Source organism: Suricata suricatta, chromosome 4 (assembly GCF_006229205.1).
Source record: "Suricata suricatta isolate VVHF042 chromosome 4, meerkat_22Aug2017_6uvM2_HiC, whole genome shotgun sequence".
Classification (NCBI taxonomy): Eukaryota; Metazoa; Chordata; class Mammalia; order Carnivora; family Herpestidae; genus Suricata; species Suricata suricatta.
In genome coordinates this window covers 55233131-55260231 of record NC_043703.1, presented here as the reverse complement: position 1 = coordinate 55260231, position 27101 = coordinate 55233131, and the positions used below count along the sequence as shown (strand labels likewise).

At 39.1% G+C, this 27101-nt stretch overlaps 1 protein-coding gene across 1 annotated transcript; it reads left to right on the top strand.

Annotated features, from left to right (window-relative positions):
- On the top strand, positions 1-27101 carry ESD (esterase D). The gene is made up of 10 exons (XM_029938585.1): positions 1-154; positions 3615-3663; positions 6637-6711; positions 7289-7377; positions 11719-11817; positions 13849-13973; positions 15016-15135; positions 16885-16983; positions 18901-19068; positions 26215-27101. The coding sequence occupies exons 3-10, from the start codon at positions 6644-6646 to the stop codon at positions 26293-26295; spliced, it is 849 nt and encodes a 282-aa protein (XP_029794445.1). The 5' UTR covers positions 1-154; positions 3615-3663; positions 6637-6643; the 3' UTR covers positions 26296-27101.

Below are 27101 nucleotides of genomic sequence, written 5' to 3'. Positions count from 1 at the left end.
AAGGGACACGGGAGGTCCGACCCGAAAGTGGGCGGGCCCGACGGGGGCGTGGTCAAGTATGGGCTGACCCGAACGCGGGCCCCGGCGGCCATGATGAGGCCCCGCCCTTTCGCTCCAGCCGCCACTTCTTTCCTTACCAAGGTGAATCCCGGAGGTAAGACTGTGTCTGGGCCGAGGCCTGGGTGTCCTCGGCTTGCTTGCGGTTCGGACTGCATCGGCGACAGGGCGGGGCCTGGTCCGGGAGGACGTGGAGGCCACGGGCGCCGCAGGCTTGATCGCGAAAACTGCCGGGATCCCGCATGCGAGCCGAGGCCGCAGGCCGAACGCTGGGGCACGGAGGCCAGACCTTGGCTGCAGACGCGGGCCTCGTGCTGAGTGGATCCCTTTCTTTCAGCGAACTTCCAAGAATGGGGCGCTCGAGCCTGCGGTCTCCGCTGCGTTTATTTAGCGCTTTCCATTTTTGCATAGATTTTCCCCGCCCTTTCCCCACTGCACGAGGTGGATGTGTACCCAGTTTATCGAGAAACAGACCCCAAAGCGCTAGTAGCACCAGCAAGCGCCCCGTTCAGGGGTCAGCGAGCGCTTTGACCAAAGTGTATATGGAGTTTTATTTCTCTTTATTAACCCTTTATAACATTTCTTCATAGTTTCAATTTTATGAAGTTTAATGGCATCAAGCCTGAATATATATATGTGGATATATATGTGAATATATATAATTAATTATATATATTAGTTATATTTTTTTCATTTTCAATGACTTGAGTTGGATTCACCCTACACCTTTAACAGCGGCCTGGAGATGGCCAGAATTTTTCCTCTGTTAGTTAATGTGGGCAGGCTAACCATATTTTTAAAAGTGACAGCATACTTAACAGTACTGAATTGGGGCGTCCCGGGTGGCTCAGTCGGTTAGGTGACTGACTTTGGCTCAGGTCATGATCTCACAGTTCATGGGTTACAGCCTCGCATCAGGCTCTGTGCTGAGAGCTCGGAGCCTGGAGCCTGCTACGGATTCTGTCTCCCTCTCTGCTTCTCGCCCACTCATGCTCTGTTTCTCTCTGTCTCAATAATAAATAAAACATTTTTAAAAAGTACTGAATTATACACTTAAAAATGGTGAAGATAATCAATTTTTATGGTGTGTTTTTATCACAATTTTTAAAAATAAAAAATAAATCAAAATGACAACAGCTGCATGCAGACCATGTTAGGCCTGAATACGTAATGTATAGGTATCCTCTAAGCAGTAAGGTACATACATTAAAGCCCTAGGCTTCCATGCAGGATTGATTTTAGTGGGACATAAAAGAAAGAAACAGGAACAGCTTAAGTTTTCATTTCTTGTGTATAATTAGGACGGTTGCAGTGAGAATTCAATGGAGTAATTATAAGACATTTCACACAGACATGCATGGGTGAAAAGGGAGGCAAAGGAAAGAAAATGATTTGAAAGTGAGAGACAGACGCTTCATTTTAGATGTGTTGAGGGGTTTTTTTTCTTAAAATTTTTATGGCTTATGTATTTTTTGAGACAGTGAGCAGGAAGGGCAAAGATAGAGGGGGAGAAAAATAATTACACAGGCCCCTCATGGTCAGTGAAGAGCCTGATGGGGGCTCCAACTTACAAACCAGGAGATATGACCTGAGCTGAAACCAAGAGTCAGATGCTTCATTGACTGAGCATCTGGGCATCAGACGCCCCAGAGGTGCTGAGTTTTACTAGCTGGTGGCATATCTTGGAAGAAGGGTCCAGCAAGACATTTAAATTCTGGCACTAATGCAGGAGAATGATTCGATCTAGAGATAAGGATTTAGATTCTTTCACCTAGAACATAGGGAATGGGGAGTTAGGAAAAGAGTACGTGTGGTGAAGAGAAAAGGGGGAGAGAGGAAGAAGTGGGAGAACCTGAAACCTGAGTTCTCTCTGAGGTGAGGATTTGAACAGAGACGCGATGGTCAGCAGTGTCATAATCCAATGCTGCTGGGGAGACCCGTGTAGGTCGTAAGACCCAGTGCAGTGGGACACATGGAAAATGAAGAAATGGATCAAAGTCGAAAGAGTTGGAGAGAAGAACAAAAACACAGAAAGAGATATAGAGACACCTTCTGAGACTCATCAGAAGAAGAAAAGAATGGGTAAAAGTACAAAGAACACAGATATTTGGAGAAGGATAGCAGATAGCCTAAGGTTTGACAGAGTGACCTTTTGGGAGACCAGATGCTTTGTGAATAGACCATTTCTCTTTAATAGTTTTTTGCTGATTGGCTCGGCAGTGCACTTGAGAGAACCTTTATTTTCTGAAGAATATTGATGTTCACTTCATTGACTTTCCAGGAAAATTTGCTTACCTCCCACTGGCACCGTGAAATTGTTGTCTGTTTTTGTTGGTGGGTTTTCTGGGAAAGGGTTGTTTTGTGTTATTCTGCCCTACTCTTTCACTCTATTTCTCTTACAAAATATGTTCAAGAACCTATTAAATAAGATGCCCAGCAGACAAATGACGCCTCCATGTGTGCACGCACTGTGTTTCTGTTTATTTCCTACTGTGTCGCAGTCACTTCATCATTCGTGAGCCCGTCATTGTTTCTCAGCAGTTCATCCTTTCTGGACAGTCCCACCCAGCAGCCCTGAAGTCCCCTTCTCTTCCCTGCATTTTTTCTCCCGGCTCGACAAGTTCTCTCTACACCTCTTAGCCAGCCAGCCCAGGCTTTATATCTCCTCCGCTCTTCTAGCTTCCACGTGTTTTCTTCACTCTCAGCAGTTGATTATATCTCATACTTTTAAATTATACTTTATTTTTTAAATTTTGTTTTATGTTTTTTATTTATTTTTGAGAGACAGAGACAGCGGGAGCAGGGGAGGGTCAGAGAGAGGGAGACACAGAATCCGAAGGCAGGCTTCAGGCTCTGAGCTGTCAGCATAGAGTCCAACGCAGGGCTCAAACCCACAAACCATGAGATCATGACCTGAGCTGAAGTCGGACTCTTAACCGTCTGAGCCACCCAGGCATCCCCTAAATTATACTTTAAAACTTTTTTTTTCTGGGTTTTCCTGGTGGCTTAGTCAGTTAATCATCCAACTCTTGATTTTGGCTCATGGTTATAATCTCATATGAGATAGAGCCCCAAGTCGGGCTCTGCACTGACAGCAAAGAGCCTGTTTGGGCTTTTCTCTAAAGATAAAGAAATAAACGTTAAAAAAAAAAAATGCCTTTTTTTCTATTTAACTAAATAGAAAAAAATCCATTGGAATCTTAGTCCAGAAGAAGTTTTTTCTTCCCATGCCATAAAAGTTTATTGAAAGAGCTATTTTAGAAAACAAATAGAAGTGTACCACCACCCACCAAATAAAAACCAATATGGCCAGTCCACCAAAAGTCTTGGACTGAACATCAGACCTTGTGGCAAAATAGATGTTACGGTGATTGGATTAAGGGCTGAGGTGACGTGCCGGTGCTCCCACGCTGCCAAATCCCGGATAGACAGTCACCAGCCTCAAGAGAAGAAAACGTTTCTGTTGAGAATGTGTAGTGCACTGTACATGTCTGTATAACCTTTGTTGTGAAAAGTGTCCCATTTCTGAACCACGTGCTCTTTTTCCCCTCCCTTAGGATCATCCGTCCTTTGGTGCAGACATCAAAGCAAGTAGCATTTTGTCAGGTAAATTTATATTTCTTACGTGTTACTTTGAAAGTTGGATGAGAAATCTTAATAATTTAGCTGAAAATGTTATTTTTCACATAGAAAAAATTTTAATGAAAATTGTAATCACCTAGTATATTATTTCATGTATCAGAGTGTATCTAGTTCTTAGCTTAGGTCATATTTTTTATTGAGTGTAATCGTTTTCTTGACTTGTAATCCAAGATAATTTCTAAAATGGGTGGTTAGGGGAAAATACTTGAAAAGCTTTCATTTTATTTTTTCGGCTTATTCTTTCAGTTTAAAAAACAGTATCTTAGGGGCGCCTAGGTGGCTCAGTCGGTTAGGCCTCCGGCTTCGGCTCAGGTCAGATCTCACGTTCGTGGGTTCGAGCCCCGCGTCGGGCTCTGTGCTGACAGATAGCTCAGAGCCTGGAGCCTGCTTCCGGTTCTGTGTCTCCCTCTCTCTGACCCTCCCCCTTTCATGCTCTGTCTCTCTCTGTATCAAAAATAAATAAAAAACATTAAAAAAATTAAAAAAACAAAACAAAACAGTATCTTAGCTTGGTTTTCTTTGGCCAAATGGAAACTATTTGATTTTGAATTTTAATTTAAGAACATTTAAAAAGCAGAGGAAATAGATTAGTTGTGGTTTACTAAAGTAAATAATGTATAGAGCCATAAAGATAAGGACAAGCTGACTTTAAAAGTTGGTAGTCAGAAGTTAATAAATGACTCATTAAGTTAATAAGTAATTATTAGTTATCTCTTTATATACTAAATATCTGCTCAGTGTACCACGGTCTGGGAAAGCCGACAATCCATACAAAATTTAAGAAAATAGGCCATCCTCACAGAATAATTCAGCAAAAAAGTTTTATTCCTTGTTTTTATGTATATATGCTAGAATTATGCATTTGTCTTTGTTAGTGTATTATGTAAGTTAGGATCATGAATAAGAATAGCTGAAGTTAACTAATTATAACATTTGTAAGGAATTTGTTGAAAGTTGATCTGTAACTGCATAAACCTGTGATAGAAGGTAATGTCTCTGTCACTATAAACCCTAATCCTGTAAAATTAGTCCATCTCAGAGTGTCTAATAAAGAAAGTATTTGAAGACCCTCCAAGGACACAGAGCATAGCGGCAGAGTAGAGGCCCTGACGTCAGGGTTCCTGGTTCAAATCCCAGCTTTCCAATGCAAAGCTAAGTGTTTGGATTTACTGAGGAAATTACTAAAAGGTGGGATTTAAACTAATTTTTAAAAAATTTTGCAAAGACATTTCCAAGATTAACTTTTAAAGATTATTGTATTTTTTTAGAGTGACCCAAACACTACGACCGATCAGCATACTTTAGAACTGAGATTGGCAGTAGAAATTACGTAGAACGTATTCATGGAGAAGGCGACTAGAGTGGTAATCCCTGCTGCCAGTTTCTGGATTTCCCATTCAGTGTGTTTGGCTGGCCTGTAATAAGGAGGGGAAGGGAATCCTTCCTTGAGAGATACAAATCAGAAGGTTCCTCCTCGCTCAACGGGCACGTCTGGAAACGACGGTTTTCCAGCTTTTTGGGGTATCATTCAAAGTTAATAATGTGGTGTTTTGCCATTTAAGTTTAAAATGCTTTATGAACACTTAAAAGATTTGTGGGAGAGAAAAGAATTACCAAATTTCAAAGTCTCCCAATGATAAGCTGCACTTTTAATTCATATATGTTTTAAAAGGACAATTGTTGATCTAAAAGTTGTGCGTTACCTTCTCAGGAAAACTCCCCTGGGACGCGGAATTTGATCTGGGTGAGCATTAGGCAGAGTGGCGGTCACGGTCACGCTGTAAGGGCTCGGGCAGTGTTTTCACTTAGTGGTATCAAAACGGTTGTTGTTACATCATTTACCTCCCATTTGAAAACCAGCCATAATCACAATGACAGGGAATGACATATGGCCCTTCGTAGCAAAGTGGATGGACCTTGAGGGTGTCATGCTGAGCGAAGTAAGCCAGGCAGAGAAGGACAGAAACCATATGTTTGCACTCATAGGTCTAACAGGAAAACAGGAGAGACCTAATGGAGAACCAGGGGAAGCGGAGGAGGGAGAGAGAGTTGGGGAGAGAGAGGGATGCAGAACTTGAGAGACTATTGAATGCTGAGAATGAACTGAGGGTTGAAGGGGAAGGGGAGGGGGGAAAAGAGGTGGTGGTGATGGAGGAGGGCACTTGTGGGGGAGAAGCACTGGGTGTTGTATGGAAAACAATTTGACAATAAAATATTATGGGGAAAAAAATTAAAAATAAATAAATAAATAAATAAATAAAATTTAAAAATACAGACAGGAAAAAAAAAATAAATAAAACCAGCCATAATCAGTAATACCAGTTCTTTGATTCCTTTGTTAGAGTTGACAAGTAAAGTATTGGCAATTAAAAAAATTTTTTCTTATGTTTATTTAATTTTGAGAGAGAGAGAGTACACATGAGCAGGGGCAGGGTGGGGTGGGGGCAGAGAGAGAGGGAGATACAGAATCCAAAGCAGGCTCCAGGCTCTGAGATGTCAGCACAGAGCCCAATACGGGGCTCAAATCCACGAACCATGAGATCGTGACCTGAGCCGAAGTTGGACGCCTAACCGACTGAGGCACCCTGGCAGCTTTTAATCTTCTAAACTAAAGTAGTTAATTAGTAGCCCGTTTTTATTCTCTTCTTTCTGAGAAGAATTTGGGGCAGTCCAGAAAAAGAAAAAAAAAAAAGCTTGTTAATAAATTAGACAAAATAGTAAGGAATACCGAAATACTAAAGTTTCTTAAAGTGCATAACAGTTACAATTGTGTGCATGAAAGTGAGTCCGTTTTTTAATGTTTATCAGAGAAAATTAGCGTGCAAAAAAATATTCTAGGTGAAAAACAGTTGTGTTTGGTCATTTTATCTGAAAACAGTTTTTCAGATTTTTAAAGAAAATGTTCTAGAAATTAATGAGATTAATCTTTACTAATAGGAGAAGAATGGCATTGAAACAGATTTCCAGTAACAAGTGCTTTGGAGGATTGCAGAAAGTTTTTGAACATGACAGGTAATTACGAAGAAAATACAGTTTCAGATATCTCTCATTCTGTTTCCTTAATAGGCCCTGAAAGATCACTGTTGCACAAAATCACTGTTTACTTGGAAAAATATAGATTTTATCAAAATTAACTCATTTGTGATATGAGTGATTATCATAATTATTAGTGACAAACAACAAATTAAAGATGTGGTACAAATTAAAGATGCACTGAAATCAGTGCCCCTGAGCAAACAGATAATTTAAGATCTTTAGAATTCATTTTTTTATAAAAGCTGATTTGTTTTTTATATATCTCTTGAGAAACAAAGAATTTTTCTTTAGTAATATTAGTGCTACATCGAGGCTGTTACATTTATTCTTTTAGTTTATTCCCCTCATTCCCCCAAGTGACTTCTATGCCATCTACAGCAAAGACGACTAACAGATTAGTATGCTAAATAGGCCCCATTTTTTTAAGGGCCAAGATATATTCCTTAAATACTGGTAGAGTCACTTATTTTGTACATTAAAACACTTATTTTTCTGTTTCTATCTTAACCACTCTGAGGCATTGATTTTTTTGTTGTGGCTGTTAAAATTACAGTGTTGAACTGAACTGCAAAATGAAATTTGCTATCTACTTGCCACCCAAGGCAGAAACTGGAAAGTGCCCTGCGCTGTATTGGCTGTCTGGTAAGTTTTGGAAGGAGTTTCTTTTTCTTTTTAACTGGTTCATCTTACTCTTTTATCTTAATATCCTGGTGTGCTTTCTGAGCCATTTATAAAAGACTTTAGGAGCCTCTTATAGTCAACTCTTACTGTGTCCTGAGAATGACGTCAGCCCTACTGAATTACATTTATTTCACTTCCTTTACAATTAAACCAAGTAATTTAACAGAGAATGAAAAATTCTGGACTCAGTGACGAGAGCTTGGAAAAGTTACTTATTCGGGCACCTGGGTGGCTCAGTTGGTTAAGCATCTGACTTTGGCTCAGGTCATGATCTCATGGTTCGTGGGTTAGAGTCCCAGGTCGGGCTCTGGGCTGATAGTGTGGATGGAGCCTGCTTGTGATTCTGTCTGCCACCTCACCCTGTGCTCTCTCTCTCTCAAAAATAAATAAATAAATATTTTTTTAAAAAAGAAAAAAAAGTTACTTGTTTAACTTGTTCCTGCCTAAGAACTTCTGAGGTCTGTAGAGACTTTAACACTCAAATAGAACAAAATTAGGTAAAACCAGAGTACCCTGAATAAACTAGTTAGAAACTACCAACAAGTAACTTCTTATAGGCTTCTCTAGAATGTTTTAATTGGACTCTACCAGTCTTCTCTGGCAACAGTCTGGGAAATTAAAAAAGAATACTAAAGCCTCTTAATCAGTGAATATTAAAGATTCTAGGATGGATTATGAGAGAGTAAGGCTTTGCCACCAGGAGTTTGAACCTTCCTGCTAACTTCTTTCACAAGATGTTGTTGGTATTTTATCTTTAGAAGCAAACGTTGTAAGGAAAGACTCCATAAAAACCAAATTATATCATAGCGTGCTCTTTTTGTTACCTTAAAATGGCTTATATCTTTGATTTTAATAAATCCCCAATTATATACGTTTTACCAAGGGTAAGCCCCAAATACCAATCTTTTAAAATGAAAATACATGTTTCATTTTAAAAGGTACAAATTTTAAAAATAAATAAAAGACAAAAAATTAAGTGCTTTATGTGATTAGTAACTCAACAACCCATTTCTGTGGTTGAAAAGAGCAAACTGATTTTGCTAGAAGAACAACGGGTATTGCCAAAAGCAAAAGGAAGAACAAAATTGCATGTTTGTTTTAGAAACATAGTATTGTATAGCTGAAGGTGACCTTGGACAATAGGTAACTATCCTATAGGCCCACAGAAGTTATATATTACCCAAGACCAGTTAACAGAGTGAAAATGTTTTCTGACTCGTAGCCTCACACTGTATTTAGTCCTTCTCGCGTTCTTTTTGCATTTTGTTTCTGGCAGCAGCTGCTGGAGTCCTATCTCTTGGCTGAAAGAAAAGTAACCTAGATCAGAAGTACCAGGGTATTATGTAAGAGGTACTATAATAATAAGGCCCTAAATCCCTAAGCAGAATTGAATCTATAAAAACCCATCATCTGAGTATAAAAATTAGAAGTTTTGTTTACATCACATGATAGCACAGTTTTCTTAGTGAGCTGCTGAAGAACAGATAGACCTTGGAAATCAACGCTTGATTTTCTTCTAAAAAAGTAAGATTGTCTGATCAATATACTTGAGAAATAATGGCAAAAGAATTTCAGGATGTTCATTTCCTAATAGGTTGAAGGGAAACAATGACAGAAGGATTTATGTCAATTGTTTTATTTCCAAAATTAATAAATTCACTAAAATTAGAACATCCAAACTGAAATTATAAAAGATGATCCTGATGGTGTGGTTTGAATCTTTCCCAAGTCATCAGGATAGCTGTATCCTCAAGAGAATTGAAAATACGTGTCCAGGGTACCTGGGTACCTCAGTCATTTGATTTCAACTCAGGTCATGATCTCACAGCTTGTGAGTTCAATCCCCACATTGGGCTCTGTGCTGGCAGCTCAGAGCCTGGAGCCTGCTTCAGATTCTATGTCTCCATCTCTCTCTGGCTCTCCCCTGCTCGTGCTCTGTCTCTCAAAAATAAATAAACATTAAAAAAAAAAATTTTAGGAGCGCCTGGGTGGCTCAGTTGGTTGAATGTCCCAACTTTAGCTCAGGTCATGATCTCCCGGTTCATGAGTTCGAGCCCCACATCAGGTTCTGTGCTGACAGCTCAGAGCCTGGAGCCTGTTTTAGATTCTGTGTCTCCTTCTCTCTCTCTGCCCCTCCCTTGTTCATACTCTGTCTCTCTCTGTTGCAAAAATAAGTAAACATTTAAAAAAATTGTAAAAGATTTTGAAGAAAATAGGTGTCTATACAAAAACTTGCACACAAATGTCTATTCCATTATACATTTGCTATTATAAATAGCAAAAAAAAAAAAAATGGAAACAAACCAAAAGTCCAACTAACAAAATGATAAGTTAAGTGTGGTATATCCATACAATGGAATATTGTTGAACAACAAAAAGTAATGCAGTCCTTATAGATATTACATACAACATGGGTAAACCTTGAAAACCTAAGTGAAAAAAGCTATTCACAAGAGACTACATGTTGTTAAATTCCATTTATATGAAATGCCTAGAATAAACTAATCCATAAAAACAGAAAGTGATTACCTAGGGCTATGGAGGCAGGGTTGGGTGAAAATCGGGGGTGACCACAAATGGGTATGGGTTTTTTTTGGGGGGGTGATAGAAATGCTCTAAAATCAGATAGTGGTAGTGTTCCATAATTGTAAATATACCAGCATCACTGAGCTGTACACTCATACGGCATATGAATTCTACCTCCATAAAGCTGTTAACCAAAAAACCCCCCAAAGCTCTTCATAGAAAATATAGTTGATCTGGTGGATATTAATTCGTAACTGTCTTTATACTTGTGAGAATAATTCTGCTAGAAGAATTACCTTCATTTCTAGGACTGTACAGTTTATTCCCTACTACATTAATCAAGGAATTTGCATTCTGACTAGAAAAAAAATTTTTTTTCTCTCGTCTCTAAACACTGACATTTCCTAAGAATAAGACACTGTACACTGTGTCCGAGGCACAGTTCAGGCTTTATACGTTACCACATTTAATCCTCACAGCCACAGTGTAAGAGAAACATACGCAGTATTATCCCCATTTTTCAAATGCAAGAGGGGAGACTCAGAATATTCAGTTATGTGCCTAATTTTGGTTAGGCAGTAAGTGGCTGAGTACTGTCTTTAGAATGAGACGCTGCCTGAAATCCAGAACCCATTCCTTTCACAGTATTCCCTTGCCTCCGAACACATTTGCATTAAGGTCAGCACTCTTGCTTTTATCAGTATTGGGGTCAGGTCTCCACCATGATACGGCTCCAGTATTTCTGGAAGATGTACGGGGAAGGAGCATGGTGGACAAACAAAGACCTTGTTCTCCTCCATGACTAGCAAAAATAGGTATGTCCTCACACTCCTATAACACTTTCTACAATGATGCTTGTCACTTTCTATCTTGTAATTATTTATGAATTTAATCTTCATTAGCAATTACTTCATACGTCCCTGCACTGGCTGTTAGGGGATAAATAGAAACTATAAAAGTGTTTCGTGGTTAATTCTTACTGCGTCGTACCTACTAGTAAGCTTTGATGTTGCTAATCATCAGATGTAGTGGGATATGGGCCACTGGAAAAGGGGTGTTAGGTTGGGTGGTACTTAGCTCAACCATCTGTTGCCAGTTTATTCTTGGTCATGCTCACATCATTATAGTAATAGGCTCCTATAATAAGAAAACTCAGTCATCTCTTCTATCACATGCCTGAAAAGCCTATATATAGCTAGGAAAAATGAAAGAAACAGCTGTAAAAATGGGCTAAAATTTAAGGAAGGTACATGGCGACCATTTGTCTTTTAAATCAGTGAGGAATACAAAGATGATCAGGCAGAAATTTGTAGCTGAGGACTACTCATATAAAAATTATGATATTTATAGTATTATGATGACTTATTGTGAGTATTTATGCTTTGATGCAGGAATAGTAACACATTCAGTTGACGTGTTCGTTGCACCCCGTGGGGTTGAGAGAACATTTACTTTATACACCATACTGCCATTCTCCGGTTTGAAAACTCCTGATTCCCGAATACATCTGGTCCTGAGGGTTTCAGTAATTAATTAACTTTAGAGGGGAACTTTGAAAGGACAGCTATGGGAACATTAACCTAGGACAGTTCTTGATTAATACTGTTGTAAATTTTATGAGAAAGGGAACTTTATTATCTTCATTAGAATTATTTCTTTTTAAAAAAAAAGCTTCTTAATAATAGTAAGTGAGCTTGTTTTCCCATATTATACAGGGATTAAAGCTTACCAGCTCTCCACAGGATAGCATGAGATAACACTATTTCTAACCTTCAGGTTTAACTTGCACGGAACAAAATTTCATATCCAAGTCTGGTTTCCATCAAGCTGCCTCAGAACACGGCCTTGTCGTCATTGCCCCTGACACCAGCCCTCGTAAGTGCTCTCGTTTCTGACGTTCCTCGTAAGGGTATAAATCTTCACGTTCTATACAGTGGATTTCATATTTTTGCTATTATCTCAGTCTTTCAGGTGATTCCATGATAATAAAATACTGTGCTATATATTTTCCTCACTGCGAATTTTACTCATGACATCACTCTTATGAGAACAGACAGTTTTGCTATTTCCATTTTATAGATGAAGACACTTCAAAACAGAGATTGAGCGACTTGGTTAATATATCATATCGGCACTGGTGCCAAAAGAACATACTATGCATAAGAAATTTCTCTATTCCATAGGTAAACTGTCTTGTCACATGAAAACTAAGTTTTTTCTCATCTGTTCTTCATCAGTCATCCAGGAAAACATGTATTAATTTTAATATAAATAATAACTAGAAGGCTTACATTAGAGAAATGAAAATATCAAATATTTGAAAACTCAGTCCATCAGAGAGTTAAAACTTTGTGACTCCAGAAGTGTCAGGAAATAGAATTTATTTTTATTTAATTTTTTTAATGTATATTTTTGAGAGAGAGACAGAGCGTGAGTGGGAGAGGGGCAGAGAGAGAGGAAGACACAGAATCTGAAGCAGGCTCCATGCTCTGCGCTGCTGGTACAGAGCCTGATGCAGGGTTCCAACCTGCGAACAGTGAGATCACGACCTGATCCGAAGTCGGATGCTTGACCAACTGAGCCACCCAGGCGCCCCTGGAAGTGGAATTTAAATGGCAGGTAAAACTGTCAGGAAGATAAGTGGCTGGCCTTAGGAAGTAGTGCATTTCCCTTCGCAGGACATACACCAAAGCAAGACAGGTCTTACTAGAAATGTAATAAATTTAATTCAGGGGCGCCTGGGAGGCTAAGCATTGGTTAAGTGACCAACCGTCTCTTGATCACAGCTCAAGTCTTGATCTCAGGGTCATGAGTTCAAGACCCACATTGGGCTTCACAGTAACTGTGGAGACTACTTTAAAAAAATGTAATTCAGAGTACTATCAAAAATGTTAAGTGCCTAGGAGTAAACTTTAAAAATATGAAGATTTATTTTTTAAAAGAATTGCAAAACCGACTAAAGATCATAAACAAAGACTTTAGTAAAAGGAAAAATGGCATGTTCCTGGATGAGTAAACTGAATATTACAAAGAGGTCATTTCCCTGAAATTACTTATTACAGTAATTCTAGTTAAAAAGTCTCAGTTGGCTTTTTAGCTACTCACAAGTATAAAAAATAAAACCTAATAAACTTTAAAAGTTTATAAGAAAGTCCCTTTGGGGGATGAATAAATAGGGGAAACATGAAGGAGTGACTCCAAAATACATAAGGAGACATCCCCAGTGCAAGATAGTGAACTCAGCACAAGCATCTTGTCTCCGTTCCCTTGCAAAGAAGTGTTGGTAGTAGGGGAGGGTCATCAGGGAAGTAATCTCAGCACATTCGGAAGGACAGAGGATATAAGCCCTTTGACAGGTGAACAGTGAAGATTCATATATTCAGAATTTGGGGGCACCTGGGTAGCTCAGTCAGTTGAGCAACCAACCAGCTCAGGTCATGGTCTCACGGTTCGTGAGTTTGAGCCCCGCGTTGGGCTCCATGCTGACAGCTTGCTCCATGCTGGAGCCCACTTTGGATTGTGTCTCCCTCTCTCTCTGCCCCTCCCCTGCTCACACCCTCTCTCTGTCTGTTTCTCTCAAAACTAAATAAACTTTAAAAACAACTAAAAAAAAAAAAGATACATAGGAGAACATTTCATTCACAAAGAATGTCTGTGTGCCTCACCGTGGCAGTGAATTCCCCAGCCTGTAAGGGCCTTCCCTCACAAGCCTCATTGACTAGAACTAGTCACGTAGCCCCATTCAGGGACAAGAGGGCCAGGAAGTATGTGCCCCAAAAGGCAGAGACCTGCAATAGTTGGTGAACAGCTCAGCTGCAAATGAACTTTCAGATTCATTTAAAAGTGTGTTACTAAATACGGGTCATCACTACGGAGTAGGTGAACCCACAGCATTTCCCTTGCTAGGGGGCTGCAGTATTAAAGGAGAGGATGAGAGCTGGGACTTCGGCACCGGTGCTGGGTTTTACGTGGACGCCACTGAGGATCCCTGGAAAACTAACTACAGAATGTACTCTTATGTGACGGAGGAGGTAATCTCGTCTATGTTGTACTTCCTAACTGATGATTGCCAGTAGTTTGGTTTGGGACACAGACTCCTTCTGGTCCTGAGAATTTTAAGGTAGGCTGTGGTAGTATTGAATCCATTTGGCACATACTTATTATCTTAGTGAACATTCCAAAGTTTACTTGTACAATAGTCTTACTATGGTTTAAGTTAACATTGAGTACAATTCTAGAGAGGGTAATAATTATGCTGACACCTTTATATAGCACCCAGATGATACAAAGAAAACCATATATTAAAAAAACTTTGCATTTCCATGGCAGCTGGCTCATTCAGACATATTTTATAATGATTTATGAAGACTTAGTTAGAAAGGAAAAGTAGTTAAACCACTGCTTCTATTAATATTTATGTGTAGTTTATGCATTTTTCTAAATTTTCCATGATTTTAATTGTTAATATATACATCATAAAAACTCAGTGGTATAAAATTTTAACCACCCACTATTCTGTACTCCAAATAACAACTATATTTGGTATATTCCAGACTTTTTTCTGACAAGTTTTCTTATCATTGTAAAAATTTTGTATCATGTCCTTTTTGTTAATTGTATAAAACAAACATTTTCTAATACTCTAATTCTAACATAACCTTAATAATTGCATAATATTATGTAATAATTTGCATTTTCCTATTGTAGGATATTTATATATTTGCATATATATTAAGTTTTATTGAATTGATTGTCTTTATGAATCATTTTCCCCCCTAAGGACTTTTCCCTTAGAATAGTTGCCAAGAAGTGAATTACTAGACCAAAAGTTTAGACATTGTAAAGGTTCTTTCTGCATCATCTTCATGTTGCTTTCTGAGAAGAATGTACCATGTTTTCACCAGTGATACGTTAAGAATCCTTGTCTACTTGAGATTTTTATTTTCCATCTTTATTAGTTTATACTATTGTAAGACTGACTTGAAAGTACTAATTGTGTAATATCTTATATAATTTTGGGAAAGTCTAAACTTATTTCTCATACCCCTTGTCATACTGTTAAATTTTCTCTAGCTTCCCAAACTCATAAATGCCAATTTTCCAGTGGACCCCCAAAGGATGTCTATTTTTGGCCATTCAATGGGAGGCCATGGAGCTCTGATTTGTGCTTTGAAGAATCCTGGAAAGTACAAAGTAAGATCACTTGAGGTTCCAGTGACCAGTATTTCTCTTGCATAATATCAGTTAGGAACTTCTCAAAGAGTGATATTAGGGTATTGTTATCAGTGCTGGGACTAAACTCTTCTAGTGTTGGGAGTGGGCTGTAGGGGAAGAGCATTAAATTAAACACAGAGTTCCATGCTCCAGAATCAGAAGTATAGGAATCCTATTACATTTGATCTACTAAAACTATTGTAAAACAATTTCTCTTGCTTCTATTCAAACTGTGGTTGTTCTCAGCTTTTTCCCCCCGAAAAGCTTATTCTTATTACTGTGGCAGTATATATATTTTTCCCAGGAAATATATTTGTTAACTTGACTTCGATGTTCTGAGGGAAGAAGATACTCATGGTTTGTAAAAATTATGATTTCTCTCTTCTCAGTGCCTTGGATAAAAAATGGATTGCACGATAACTGATAGATAACATCTTCAGTCTTTCCATTCATTTATTTGAAACTCTATCATTTACTTTTTGTTGTTGCTGTTTTCAATGAGCCAGGTTGGAATAACCACCACGTGTAGAATGTGTGACTGGCAGTGTATACCGTAGTGTTGAAGAAGGAAATGCTGAAGCCATGATAGGCTCAGGATTGCCTCTGTCTTTAAAATCACAGGGCTGTTGGACACCCCACGATTTGTTTAATCCATTTCCTTCCCCTAGAACTTCTTAGTTATTTCAGGCGTGCCACTGAAAAATGAAAATATTTCTTATGGCAGTTTCTTAGTGCAGCATCAAATATTTTTCTTTTAATAGGCTTTGCTATAAAGTTGAATTAATTCAAGTCTTGGCAGCAAGGTTTTTAATAAATAAATAAAATAGTCTTATGTTTTTATACATAGGCAATCAGTTTATTATCAAACTGATAATAAGGGAGAAAATCAAATTCAGTTGTTTTTCGTCCTTTAAAAAAAGGTAGTAGACATTGATAAACCTACAGTGATAAGTGTTTTGAAACAAAATGATTCCATCTGTGCGGCTTACCCAGGGAAAAAGAACATTACATAGGGGTCCCTGGGGGGCTTGGTCAGTTAAACGCCTCACAGTTCGTGATATCGAGCCCTCGGGCTCTGTGCTGAGAAGAAGTTGCTTGGGGTTCTCTGTCCCCTCCCTGGCTTGCACACTCATGCTTGCCCTGTCCCTCTCTCTCCCTCTCTCTCCCTCTCTCTCTCTCTCTCTCTCTCTCTCTCTCTCTCTTTCTCTCTCTCCCAAGATAAATAATAAGTAGAAAGGAAGGAAGGCAGGCAGGCAGGCAACATTGCTTAGAACACAAAATTGTGTTATATTAAAATTCTGCCATATTTCAGGGCATTGTTCAGTGCTTTCTTGGCCCTGTTAAATAGAAAGAATGTGTGTCAGATTTAATAACCTGTTCACAAAAGTAGGCACAAACTGTTTTATATTACTGCGCATTAATTTTAAGTGGAAAAAATGGAAAGTCTGAACATAAACTTGCATTTGTGCCTTATTTAATGAAAATGTAATGTATTGCTTTCCATTATGTTGGCACCTATGGTTAACTAGCATTCTAGAACACACGGGAGGCCTAGGCTCCACGCACAAGACAGCCCACAGAAAATTGTTCGTGAATAGTTTTTGTAGCATACCCAGTTTATAAGCCAGTTGCAAATTAACTTTTGAGTTTTTAAGCAAGTTGGAAAGATTTGTTTCTGTTGGATTTTGCTAAATATAACTTTTTTTTTAATTTCCTTTGTTTCTGAAGTCTGTGTCAGCATTTGCTCCAATTTGCAACCCAGTGCTCTGTCCTTGGGGCAAAAAAGCCTTTAGTGGATATTTGGGAACAGATCAAAATAAATGGAAGGTAGGTACTGGGAAGGCTGTCTTCATGTTCATTTTTACTTTTTCAAATTTGTGAAAAAGCTACACTCCACAGACATTATCTTCCTAGTTCACTCAAAGATCCAGAGCTAAAAATAATTAACATTATTATTATGTACATAATAGCAAAAAAAAATCCTTTTTTTAATTGTATTGAATTGTGGCAAACATTCTGAGACTACATTTTTTCTCCTGATGATTAACTTATGTTTATTTCTTAAGTAACATTACCAAAAAATACCACGTTTATCACTATATTTAGATTTGCCTCTTAACCATGTGCTCAGTTGTACAAGAGGAACTGTGAGTCTGGCCTTTTAATTGTTTCACGTATCTGTTTCGATTCCAGCATCTCAGACTGAGATTTTCAATTCCAGACTTAAAAGTCTTTAAAAATAGATGTTGTATAATGTACATCTATGTGAACATTCCCAAAAGCAAGATTGCTTTTTCAGGCATGGGAGCAGATGCTTCAAAATGAAAATTAAAAATGGCACTTTCTCTCAAGACTCATTTGACTTTTGTGCAGAAATAGACTATTTGCGAACTTCACCAAGAGTCTGAAAATTTCGCAAATGCACCCATCATCATATGCATGTTAACAAGTAGGAAATACTTTGGTCGGCAGGGAGAGAAGAACTTTCTTGTCTTCCTGTTGTGTGTTCCAGGTCATTCACCCACTCAAATTTAGTTAAGATTGGTCATCGAAATTCTAACAAGTCAGAGGCTTAATCCTGTAGTCACGAGATTAGAATCGTGGTTTGCTTAGGCTTAGATTTTTATTATAGTGGAAGATGCAGAACATGATTACTCTTCGGTACTTTGAGAGCCAGCATTGCACATACTTCAATCCCTGCCACAGTGCAGAGCCTGTGTGGAGCTCTGAGGTCTTATGTCACAAAGGTGATCACCTTTCCCATCCACATGGGGCTTAGGGTCTCATAGAAGCATTGAGAAAAAGACCCATCGGTTGGGAGAAAGAAAGGGAGAGGGGGAGGCACAGGTAACCTATAAAGGAATCTATAATTTTTCTCCAAGCGGCAATAGATTTTACTATATTAATTATGTTGTGTTTAGGCGATTATTTAATTTACTGTTGGAATATGGAGCCCATGGAGAATTATGAAATCACCAAACTTAGAACTCGTTGGGTTTATAAATCCCCTTCTGCTCTCCTTACAAGATTAAAGAAGCATGATACTTTAGAAAGAGAAATCTGGGTTTTTGTCTGTCTTGATTGCATGTAGAAGTTGTGGCTAGTGAATATATATAAATAATCAAGAATACTTAAAGGTGGATAATAAATATAAAGTTCTACAGCTCCTGAGAGCATTAATTTGAGTTGTTTATATGCTTCAGATTATTTAAACTAAATCTTCCTGAAAGCTCATGGGGATAGCATATATTTGGTGCTATTCAACAGACCATAAAAGAGAAGGCTGAATATACTTAAGTCTGAAATTAGAGCCAAAAAGAAAAGACAACAATATAGACTATTTATTTGAAATAGAGAATATTTGGAAATAGAAAAATAGGAGGGAGTTAGAAGAAAGAGTCAACTGTTGTGAGATTCATAAAGGAAAAAATATGATTTTATTTTTGTCTTTTGGAGTTGAGAGATGATTAAGAACCTCAAAGATTCAGAATGAAAAAAGCTATACCATGAGGAATGCTGAGATTCAGAGTTCTTGCCACTGACCCAGGACTGCCTAGAAAAGAGGCTATAACTGGGACATAGAATTCTGAGGACCTCGTAAATAAAAACCAGGCAAGCGTTTTCTGATCTATCAGCCGTAGAGCTTAACTGACTAAATTTCTATTTGGTTCTACTGAAGTTGATTCTGAAGAATATCTTTCTGGGTACTTTCAAATTTACTTTTCAGCATTTTTCTTTTTCTAGGCTTATGATGCTACCCATCTTGTGAAGTCTTACCCAGGTTCTCAACTGGACATACTAATCGACCAAGGGAAAGAGGACCAGTTCCTTTCAGATGGACAGTTACTACCTGATAACTTCATAGCTGCCTGTACAGAAAAGAAAGTCCCCGTTGTTTTTAGATTACAAGAGGTGAGTCCCAGGAAACCTCAGCTTGTTCCAAGTAACTATAAGCAAGCACAATTCCAGAGGTGCCAGGGGGCTCCGCCAGTAATGCACCCCTCTCTCTCCCTCTGCTGCTCCCCCACTCACATGCTCTTGTTCTCTCTCTCTCTCTCTCTCTCTCTCTCTCTCTCTCTCTCTGTCTGTCTCAAAACAAATGCTTTAAAAAAAGGCAAGTTTCTATAATACTTTATATTTTGGAATTTGGAGAACTACCCCTAGTAAGATATTTTTTAAATTATTATAAGACACTTAAAGTGAAAGACTTTTGATTAAGTTTATGATGTCTAAGACCAAATTCCATAGAAAAGGAAAGCCTTTGGCAGTGAAAAGTATTTATAATTTTTTGTCCGGCCAGCCGTAGCACCAGTGACTAACAAGAAGGTTCATGTTTGAATAGTACTAGATTTGCAACATTACTGGATACGTCTTTCTTTACACGTGTGCCTGTTCTCACAGTAAATAACAAGAATAAGCTCTTCACTTCATGTACACCTTAGCCTCAGAGGCTGTGAACTGTGTGTCTCACACACATATGCGCTTTATATGGTTTGAGTTAGGTGCTAATCTAGCCATTGTGCTGCTTGGTATTTCTTGTTTAAGAAGAATCACTGAATTTCTGGGCCAGGGCAGCCCTTGTGTTTACATAAAAAAAAAAAAAAAAAAGTGGGGGTGGGTGGGTGCCAGGTGGCTCAGTCAGTTGAGCGTCCAACTTCAACTTCGGCTCAGGTCATGATCTCGCAGTGTGGGGGTTCAGGCCCCGTGTCGGGCTCTGCGCTGACAGCTCAGAGCCTGGAGCCTGCTTCAGATTCTGTGTCTCCCTCTCTCTCTGCCCCTTCCCCACTCAAGCTCTCTCTCACAAATAAACATTTAAAAAAAAAAAAGAATTACTGAATTTCACTTGGTTGGCAAGTTTTCCTTGACTAAAAAACTTTTGGTTATCCATTACTCAACCTGACTCTATGCTAATACAGTTATAATTAAAGGAATTCTGCTTTTGTTTTTAAAAAATTACTTAATTATAAGCTTTGGAATATAAAAATATTTCAGGATGAAAGTGAACACTAAATTACAAGTGTGGTTTTTTTTTAAGTTTTATTTAATTTTCTTGAGAGAGAGAATCCTAAGCAGTCTTCACACTCAGCACAGAGCCTGACACGGGGCTCAATCTCACGACCTAAGATCATTACCTGAGCTAAAATCAAGCATCAGACCCTCAACTGACTGAGCCACCCAGATGCCCCACAATGATTATGATTTTTAAAAATATTTTTATTCATGTTCAAGGGTAATGTGTCAAACACGTATGATTTAAAATACGTAATTATGATGATAAATGTCCAAATACATCTAGATCTGTTGTGCCCAAGTTTGTAAAATCTTCCCAAATCACCCCAAAACAAGCACCAGAGACTGCTAGGGAGACCGAGTCACACCTGCAAAAGCACAGGGCCTTTATTACAAGCTTAAGCTTGGGCTCACAGTCTCCACCCGACCCGCTGGCCACGTGGAGAGAGCCCCAAACAAAGGCAGGGCAGGGCCTTTTATGCCTTTGGGAGGGGGAGTTACAGGAAATGATGACAGGTGTACAGCAATCCAATCCCTGCCCCCCCCTTCAATACTGGCAGTTGTGGGAGCCAGTCACAATAGTTGGAGTATTGACCAATCAGAGTGGGCCCAGGACCCCCACATGGGACGTGACTAGGCCCGCCTCTAGAAAGGTCAAAGGTATCGGCCAGCCTCCCCCGATTGGGCGCCGCAGGAGTTGTCCCTCCTTAAGGTGCGCCCTTTCAGGAGAAGCCGGCGCCTTCCCCTTTAAGTACAGGGGAAGGCTGCCGGGCGCAGCTCCACCGCAGCAGTGCACCTCCGCCGGCTCCGGGAAGGCTGGGAAGGCCCGGTGGGGAGGGCCCGATCGGACCTGCGTCCTTACAGATCAGTGTATAATGTGGTACATTACAGCTTTACAAAATGTTTTCACAGCATTAAGTCAGTTTATTTTTATGTGGCCACATGAGAGACCATTCCTATCCTCTCCATCAGTTTTTTTTTTCAGCTTTTGTTGTGGCAGAGTGCCATACATGAAGTTTACCATCTTAACTATTCTCAAATGTGCACACCTTTGCTAATAAATAGAATGTTGCTCAGCCATCACCACTGTCCGTTTTTAAAAGCCGTTTATCTTGTAAAATTGAAACTTTATACCCAGTGAACACTACGTCTTTATTCCTCCTTACCCCCAATGCTTGCCAACCATAATTCCCTTCTCTGTAAGTCTGACTACTCCGAGTACCTCCTACAAGTGGAATCCTATAGCCACTTTCATAATTTCCTTTTTACATTGTTCATTGCTAGTGATAGAAATACAGCTGGCTTTTGTGTGTTGCTTCTGTATTCTGCTGCTTTGGAGACTTTTGAGTTTTCTCCATAGAAGATCACATCACTTGTGAACAGAGATAATTTTACCTCTTTCTTCCCAATTTGTATGCCTTTTTTCTTTTTCTTGCCTAATTGCTCTAGCTAGAACCTCAGTACTGTGTGGAATAGAAGTGGCAGAAGTAGGCACCTTGTCTTGTTCCTGATCTTCGAGGAAAAGCTTTCCCCCCATTTAGGGCGATGTTTCCTGTGGGTTTTCATACAGGGCTCCTGTCCACCTACTGTACGGGCTCAGAAAAGGAACCTACATATTCCGGGTGCACAACTAGTTCACAGGAGAACCAGATTTAAAAGCAAGGTCACTTGAATGAAAATATTTGTCCTCCTCTCATCCGTCTGACCAGTCCCAAGCACGGGGAGCAGTGCTCCTGAGCACAGAGGGGTGGATTAGTCAGTACAGGGAGACACTGTGCACAGCCTCCTCTCTGTCTGACTTACGCAACGGATCTGAACAATCTTCCTGTGTTTTTAATTTCCTTAATATTTTGAACATATGAACAATTTATATAAATATATTTTTATATCGTGTGGAAAAATATGTCAAAAACCAATATATTAGATCTGAGTTTCCATCTTCCCTCTGAGTGTCCATCTTTAATGAATAGGGTTTGCTTAGATTAAACACTTGAACATTTAATCACTTAAATTGCCTGTTTTAGATCAATAACCAACGTTGAGAAATACTGATTTGATTATAAAGAGGTGCATTTAACTGTATTAACCATAGCTATAAGTAACATAACCAACCATTTCTTTCCAAATGATATCTTGGCGCTAGCAATGTTGGATGCCTCTTCTTGCCCTGCGAGGCTTTGCCAGGAAATCGTGTTGTTCCCACCAACAACAAAGTTTCATCCTGCAACAGAGATTGAAAAATCTCTGTAGAGTTTGTAGAAGTAAAACACTGATGAAATTCTTAGAGGGGAAAAAATAAAGAAACTTTTTATTTCTGAAATGCTTATATCCTAAGCAACTAAAAAACATAGTTGGGTGTATTTAATGAGGAGTCAAGACAAAACATTCAGTTCTAAAAACAAAAAAAACAGGAGAAAGATTTGAAATAACCAGCCACGATCTTTAGCTCTAGCAGTTTTTCGTTCACTGTCCTTCCGGCAGGGACCTCAGTCTGCAGGTTTCGTGGGGGCGTGTTCTAACTGATGAACAAGTGAGTGGACATGACTGGCCACAGCCTCGGCGAAGTTGCTTTCAGGTTTTCAGGCAACTTCCGCTGACTTCAGTTATTACCTCAAGTCTGAGAGTTTTACCTGCTTTATCATTTGCTTACAAGTACAATATAACTGTATTTCTTTATGAAATGGGAGTGGTGAAGAATTAAGTAAGCTAAAAAAATATGGGATCTATATAGAAGTATGTGAACCGAGAAGAGAGAGACAAAATTATTACAATCATGTACATGATCTGCCCAACTTTATTTACTTCTTTTTGGTGTTTGCTCAGAGTCCTTTTTTATACACTATCTACTCTCAGAAAAAAAACTGAGAGCTAAGTGGGGTACATAGCAATATTTGTATGATTGTCACCTCATAGAATTTTTCTTTTTTCTGTGTTTGGCTTCAGTGAATCTAAATTGAAAAAGCACTAGAGAGCAGAGTCCTGATAGTATACAAAGATCAGATCTTACCCTGAAGCCTCATTGTCTAATTTTCAGTTACCAAAGTTACATTGTGAGGGGAAAATTTCAGTGACCTAATGGAAACTTCCAGAAACAACATTGGAGCAAGGCTATATACTACCTCTTCAAGTCTCAGGCTCTTTTTGCAGATTCTTAGGTGGTTTTGGCCTCTGCGCTGCCTGTCAGATAATAGTAAGGACATGGCCCAGAATTCCAGAAGTGCAGGGAGCTCCCACACCTCCCCACATCTCATACTCAGCACGATGATCCAGCACACAGACCCTCGGGAAGTGCTTATTGAATAACCAAGTGACCACCTTTCTACAGTCTTCTTTGTATTCTGAAGAGACTGAATAACCCAGGGATTCACATGTGTGCCTTTCTAATCGGGTCTGGAAAAAAGGTAGGAAAGCACTGCCGTTTATAAGGACAAATGTTCTCCATAGCTGCTGGGGCATTGCTGCTTTTGTGAGCCGAGTGAAGAATGAAAGAAATGTGTTCATTTATTTTTATACTCTGAGAGAGTTTTGCTACTGATGATTTTTCTCTGTAAAGTGGGAGGTAGAAGAGGAAACTAAGGCTCTTTCAAGTGTTGCTGAAAATATGTAATTGAACAAACTGCCTACCAAACGAAACCCATTCAAAGAACTTGATGAAAGGACCCAGCCCCATTTAACAGTATCGGTAAACAGAATGCGAGACTAGTCAGGAGTGACACAGTTCGCTCAAATTATGTAAGTATCTTCGGTGTACCAGAATGCCAGGAGTTCAAATGTGTCCTCCTGCTTTAAGTCTTTCTCGGTGTGTCACGGTAGGCATTTTCTATTTTCTCATAAAGGGGGATCATCTGTGAAATATCATTATGGAAGTTAAGGACATTGGTTTTGCTTTTTAGATAAAATATACTATATTTTTGCAGTACACCCCCGAGAGCTCAAAACTGTAACTGTTTTACCCTAGGACGCCTCTAATATAATAATAATAACAATAATAATAGTGGCCACCCACTATGTGCCTGAAATTGTGCAAGGCATTAAACATCTGTGAAACTGCATCAAAATACCGCATATTCAGTCACTGTAGGGACCTAGCAGCACAACGGCTTGGGGCACCTGTTCCCTTGTATCTGTGCCTGTTTTCAACCCGATACATCATTTCATCTGCTAAAAACCGGCAGGTACTACTTGGTACTATATTTCCCAGGGTTGGTCGGTGGAAAATCATGGGCCTGTTTAACCTGGTAACAAGTTAAGAATTCCACAAGTGGAATTAGCTTAATCTTGTGAATGGTCTCTAATGGGAGAAAATCTCTCTACGTAGAAATTGTTCTTTAGCTCTAAATTAAACTAATTAACCGGGCCTCATCTAATCATTGAGAAATGTGAAGCCAAATAATTCCAGAGGTCAGCCTTAATTTTGACAATGTTCCTGTCAGATTCATTTCTTTTTTTTTCTTTTTTTTAATGTTTTTATTTATTTTTGAGAGAGAGAGAGAGAGAGCGAGCATGAGCAGGGGAGGGTCAGAGAGAGAGGAAGACACAGAATGCGAAGACAGGCTCCAGGCTCTGAGCTGTGAGCACAGAGCCTGACGTGGGGCTCGAACCCACAAACGTGAGATCATGACCTGGGCCGAAGTCGGACGCTCAACTGACTGAGCCACCCAGGTGCCCCTTGTCAGATTCATTTCTGTGGTTTGGCCACAGGAAATAGACAGCGCTTTTGTGTTGCTTTGATGACTTTAAACTAGAACTCTTTGTTAGCGGCTGTTTCCGAGATATGTGCACTGCGTACCTCTGGAAGTAAGAGATGGGGAGCATGGATTCAACAAAACCTTAGGGATGTGCCTTGTTCCTTGAAACCCAGGTGATATTTTTATTAGGGCTCTTTTTGGTTCTTAAGTGCCTAGGAAAATTCCCATTTTCTCCCATTAGAGACCATTCACAAGATTAAGCTAAAAATCTTAAAAATCATCCTTTCAGTTTATTCCACTCAGCTTGTTCATTGTGTTTTGGAAGGGAGACTGCCCCCAAATTATCTGCTGTTTAACCCCCTTGGGTTCTTACCACCTTAATTTTTTTTTTTCCTCTCAAAAGCCTCTTCTTATATTCAGGATGCCCCTTGGGGCATTGCCTCTCCACTGACCTGTATCGGTGGGGGTATTTTTAAATTTTTTTATTTATTTTTGTGAGAGAGAGAACAGGGCAGGGCAGAGAGAGGGGGTGGGACAGATAGATCCAAAGCAGGCACTGCACTGACATCAGAGAGCCCTACTCAGGACTCGAACTTAAGAACCCTGAGATCATGACTGAGCCGAAGTCAGACACTTAACCGACTAAGCCACCCAGGCGCCCCTATGTCAGTGGTTTTAATTGACCAGATAGTTTGAGATTCATTTCAACTCAACTGCTTGGCATATTACATTTTCTCTCTGTTTCATGATTGTTTTCAAAACAGTTTACTGACGGTTTCTTTGTTGTGGCTTATTGCTAAGAGATGTCTGGGTTTAATGAATTTTTCCTTTTTCCTGAAATAATGATGTGATAGACTTTTATTGTGTAGAAAGTGGAATTCTTAACAAAACTTTCTGATGGCTGTGTTTAACTTCCCAATGTTTGACCACTTGGGTGTTTTTGTGTCCTTTCTTTATATTGTTTATGTGTGCTTATTTTGTATTATAATATTTTCTGTCTTATCGATGTTAATGTCTTATCGAAGTACAAGCTTGACTTTATTTATTTATTTCTTTTTGAGTAAGTGAGAGAATGAGCTGGGGACGGGGACCGAGGGAAAGAGAATCGTAAGCTGGCTCCACACCCAACGCAGGGCTCACTCTCAAAACCATGAGATCATGACCTGAGCCAAAGTGAGGGGTCGGATGCTTAACCGACTGAGCCATGCAGGTGCCCCTAAACTTGATTTCAATTATAAGCCTTCCTTATACTGTGATATTTTCACTGTTTACTGCAAATTAAATGACATGAGAGAGATGTTTAATGTCCTTGATGTTTCTGCATGGAAAATATCTTACGTTTCTCTCTTTTGTCTTCTAGGGTTATGATCATAGCTACTACTTCATTGCAACCTTTATTACTGATCACATCAGACATCATGCAAAATACCTGAATGCATGAAAAAACTTCAGATAAGAGAATCTGTTCAGAATTATAAAATTGTAATAAACAGAACTGCTGGGAAAAATCACTTCCATACATTGGATTTCATAGTGCTAAAATGCATCATTCCATAGTTGAATCACTTTCTGAATGAATATATAAAAACCTGCTTTTGATTTACCAATGTTGGGAAATAATTTAATACATCACAAGGCTTTCTCAAGGTCAAATGGAAATCATCATTGTATTAACCTCTGGCCACAAAATATGAATATAATACCATTTAAATACAGAATGTTATCTCAGAAACTGGTTTTAGAGGTAATCTAGCCTAAGCCCCTCACTCTTTCAGACATTAAGTCTGTGAAGGATGGACGGTCTTCATTATGGTTGTTGTTCTGTTGCTAGTGTCTGCCAACTACTCAGCTTCTAGGAGGCATTTAGTTGAATAAGGAAGTAGGCTCTGAAAGATTAAGTAAATTCCCCATCATTATCCAGTTATTTGTGGGACAGCTAAGATTAGAAGCCAGATTTCCTAAACCCAACCCAATGAGACTTCTTTGCTTATCTGTTAAGTCAAACATTTGTGAACATTGGTTTCTGGGATTTCTCTAGAGACAAGAATTAAATAAGAAGATTCAATCTGAAAATAAGTCTATGTAACGAAAGTTGCTTCATATGTTACTGTAAACAGATATTTTCCTGTCTTTACATGAAATTTAGCTTGGTGAGCTCACCAAGAAAAGTAATCAGTCTCTCTGTAAATCCCAAATTGTGTTCCTTTTAAGAACTTAATATGAATAAACTCATTTTGAAACATGACA

Excerpts from the sequence above, each read along its gene's own strand:
- ESD (XM_029938585.1), top strand. The coding sequence starts at position 6,644 with ATGGCATTGAAACAGATTTCCAGTAACAAGTGCTTTGGAGGATTGCAG. Across the intron at positions 6,712-7,288 it reads AAAGTTTTTGAACATGACAG|TGTTGAACTGAACTGCAAAA; the intron begins GTAATTACGAAG and ends TTAAAATTACAG. Across the intron at positions 7,378-11,718 it reads TGCGCTGTATTGGCTGTCTG|GTTTAACTTGCACGGAACAA; the intron begins GTAAGTTTTGGA and ends TCTAACCTTCAG.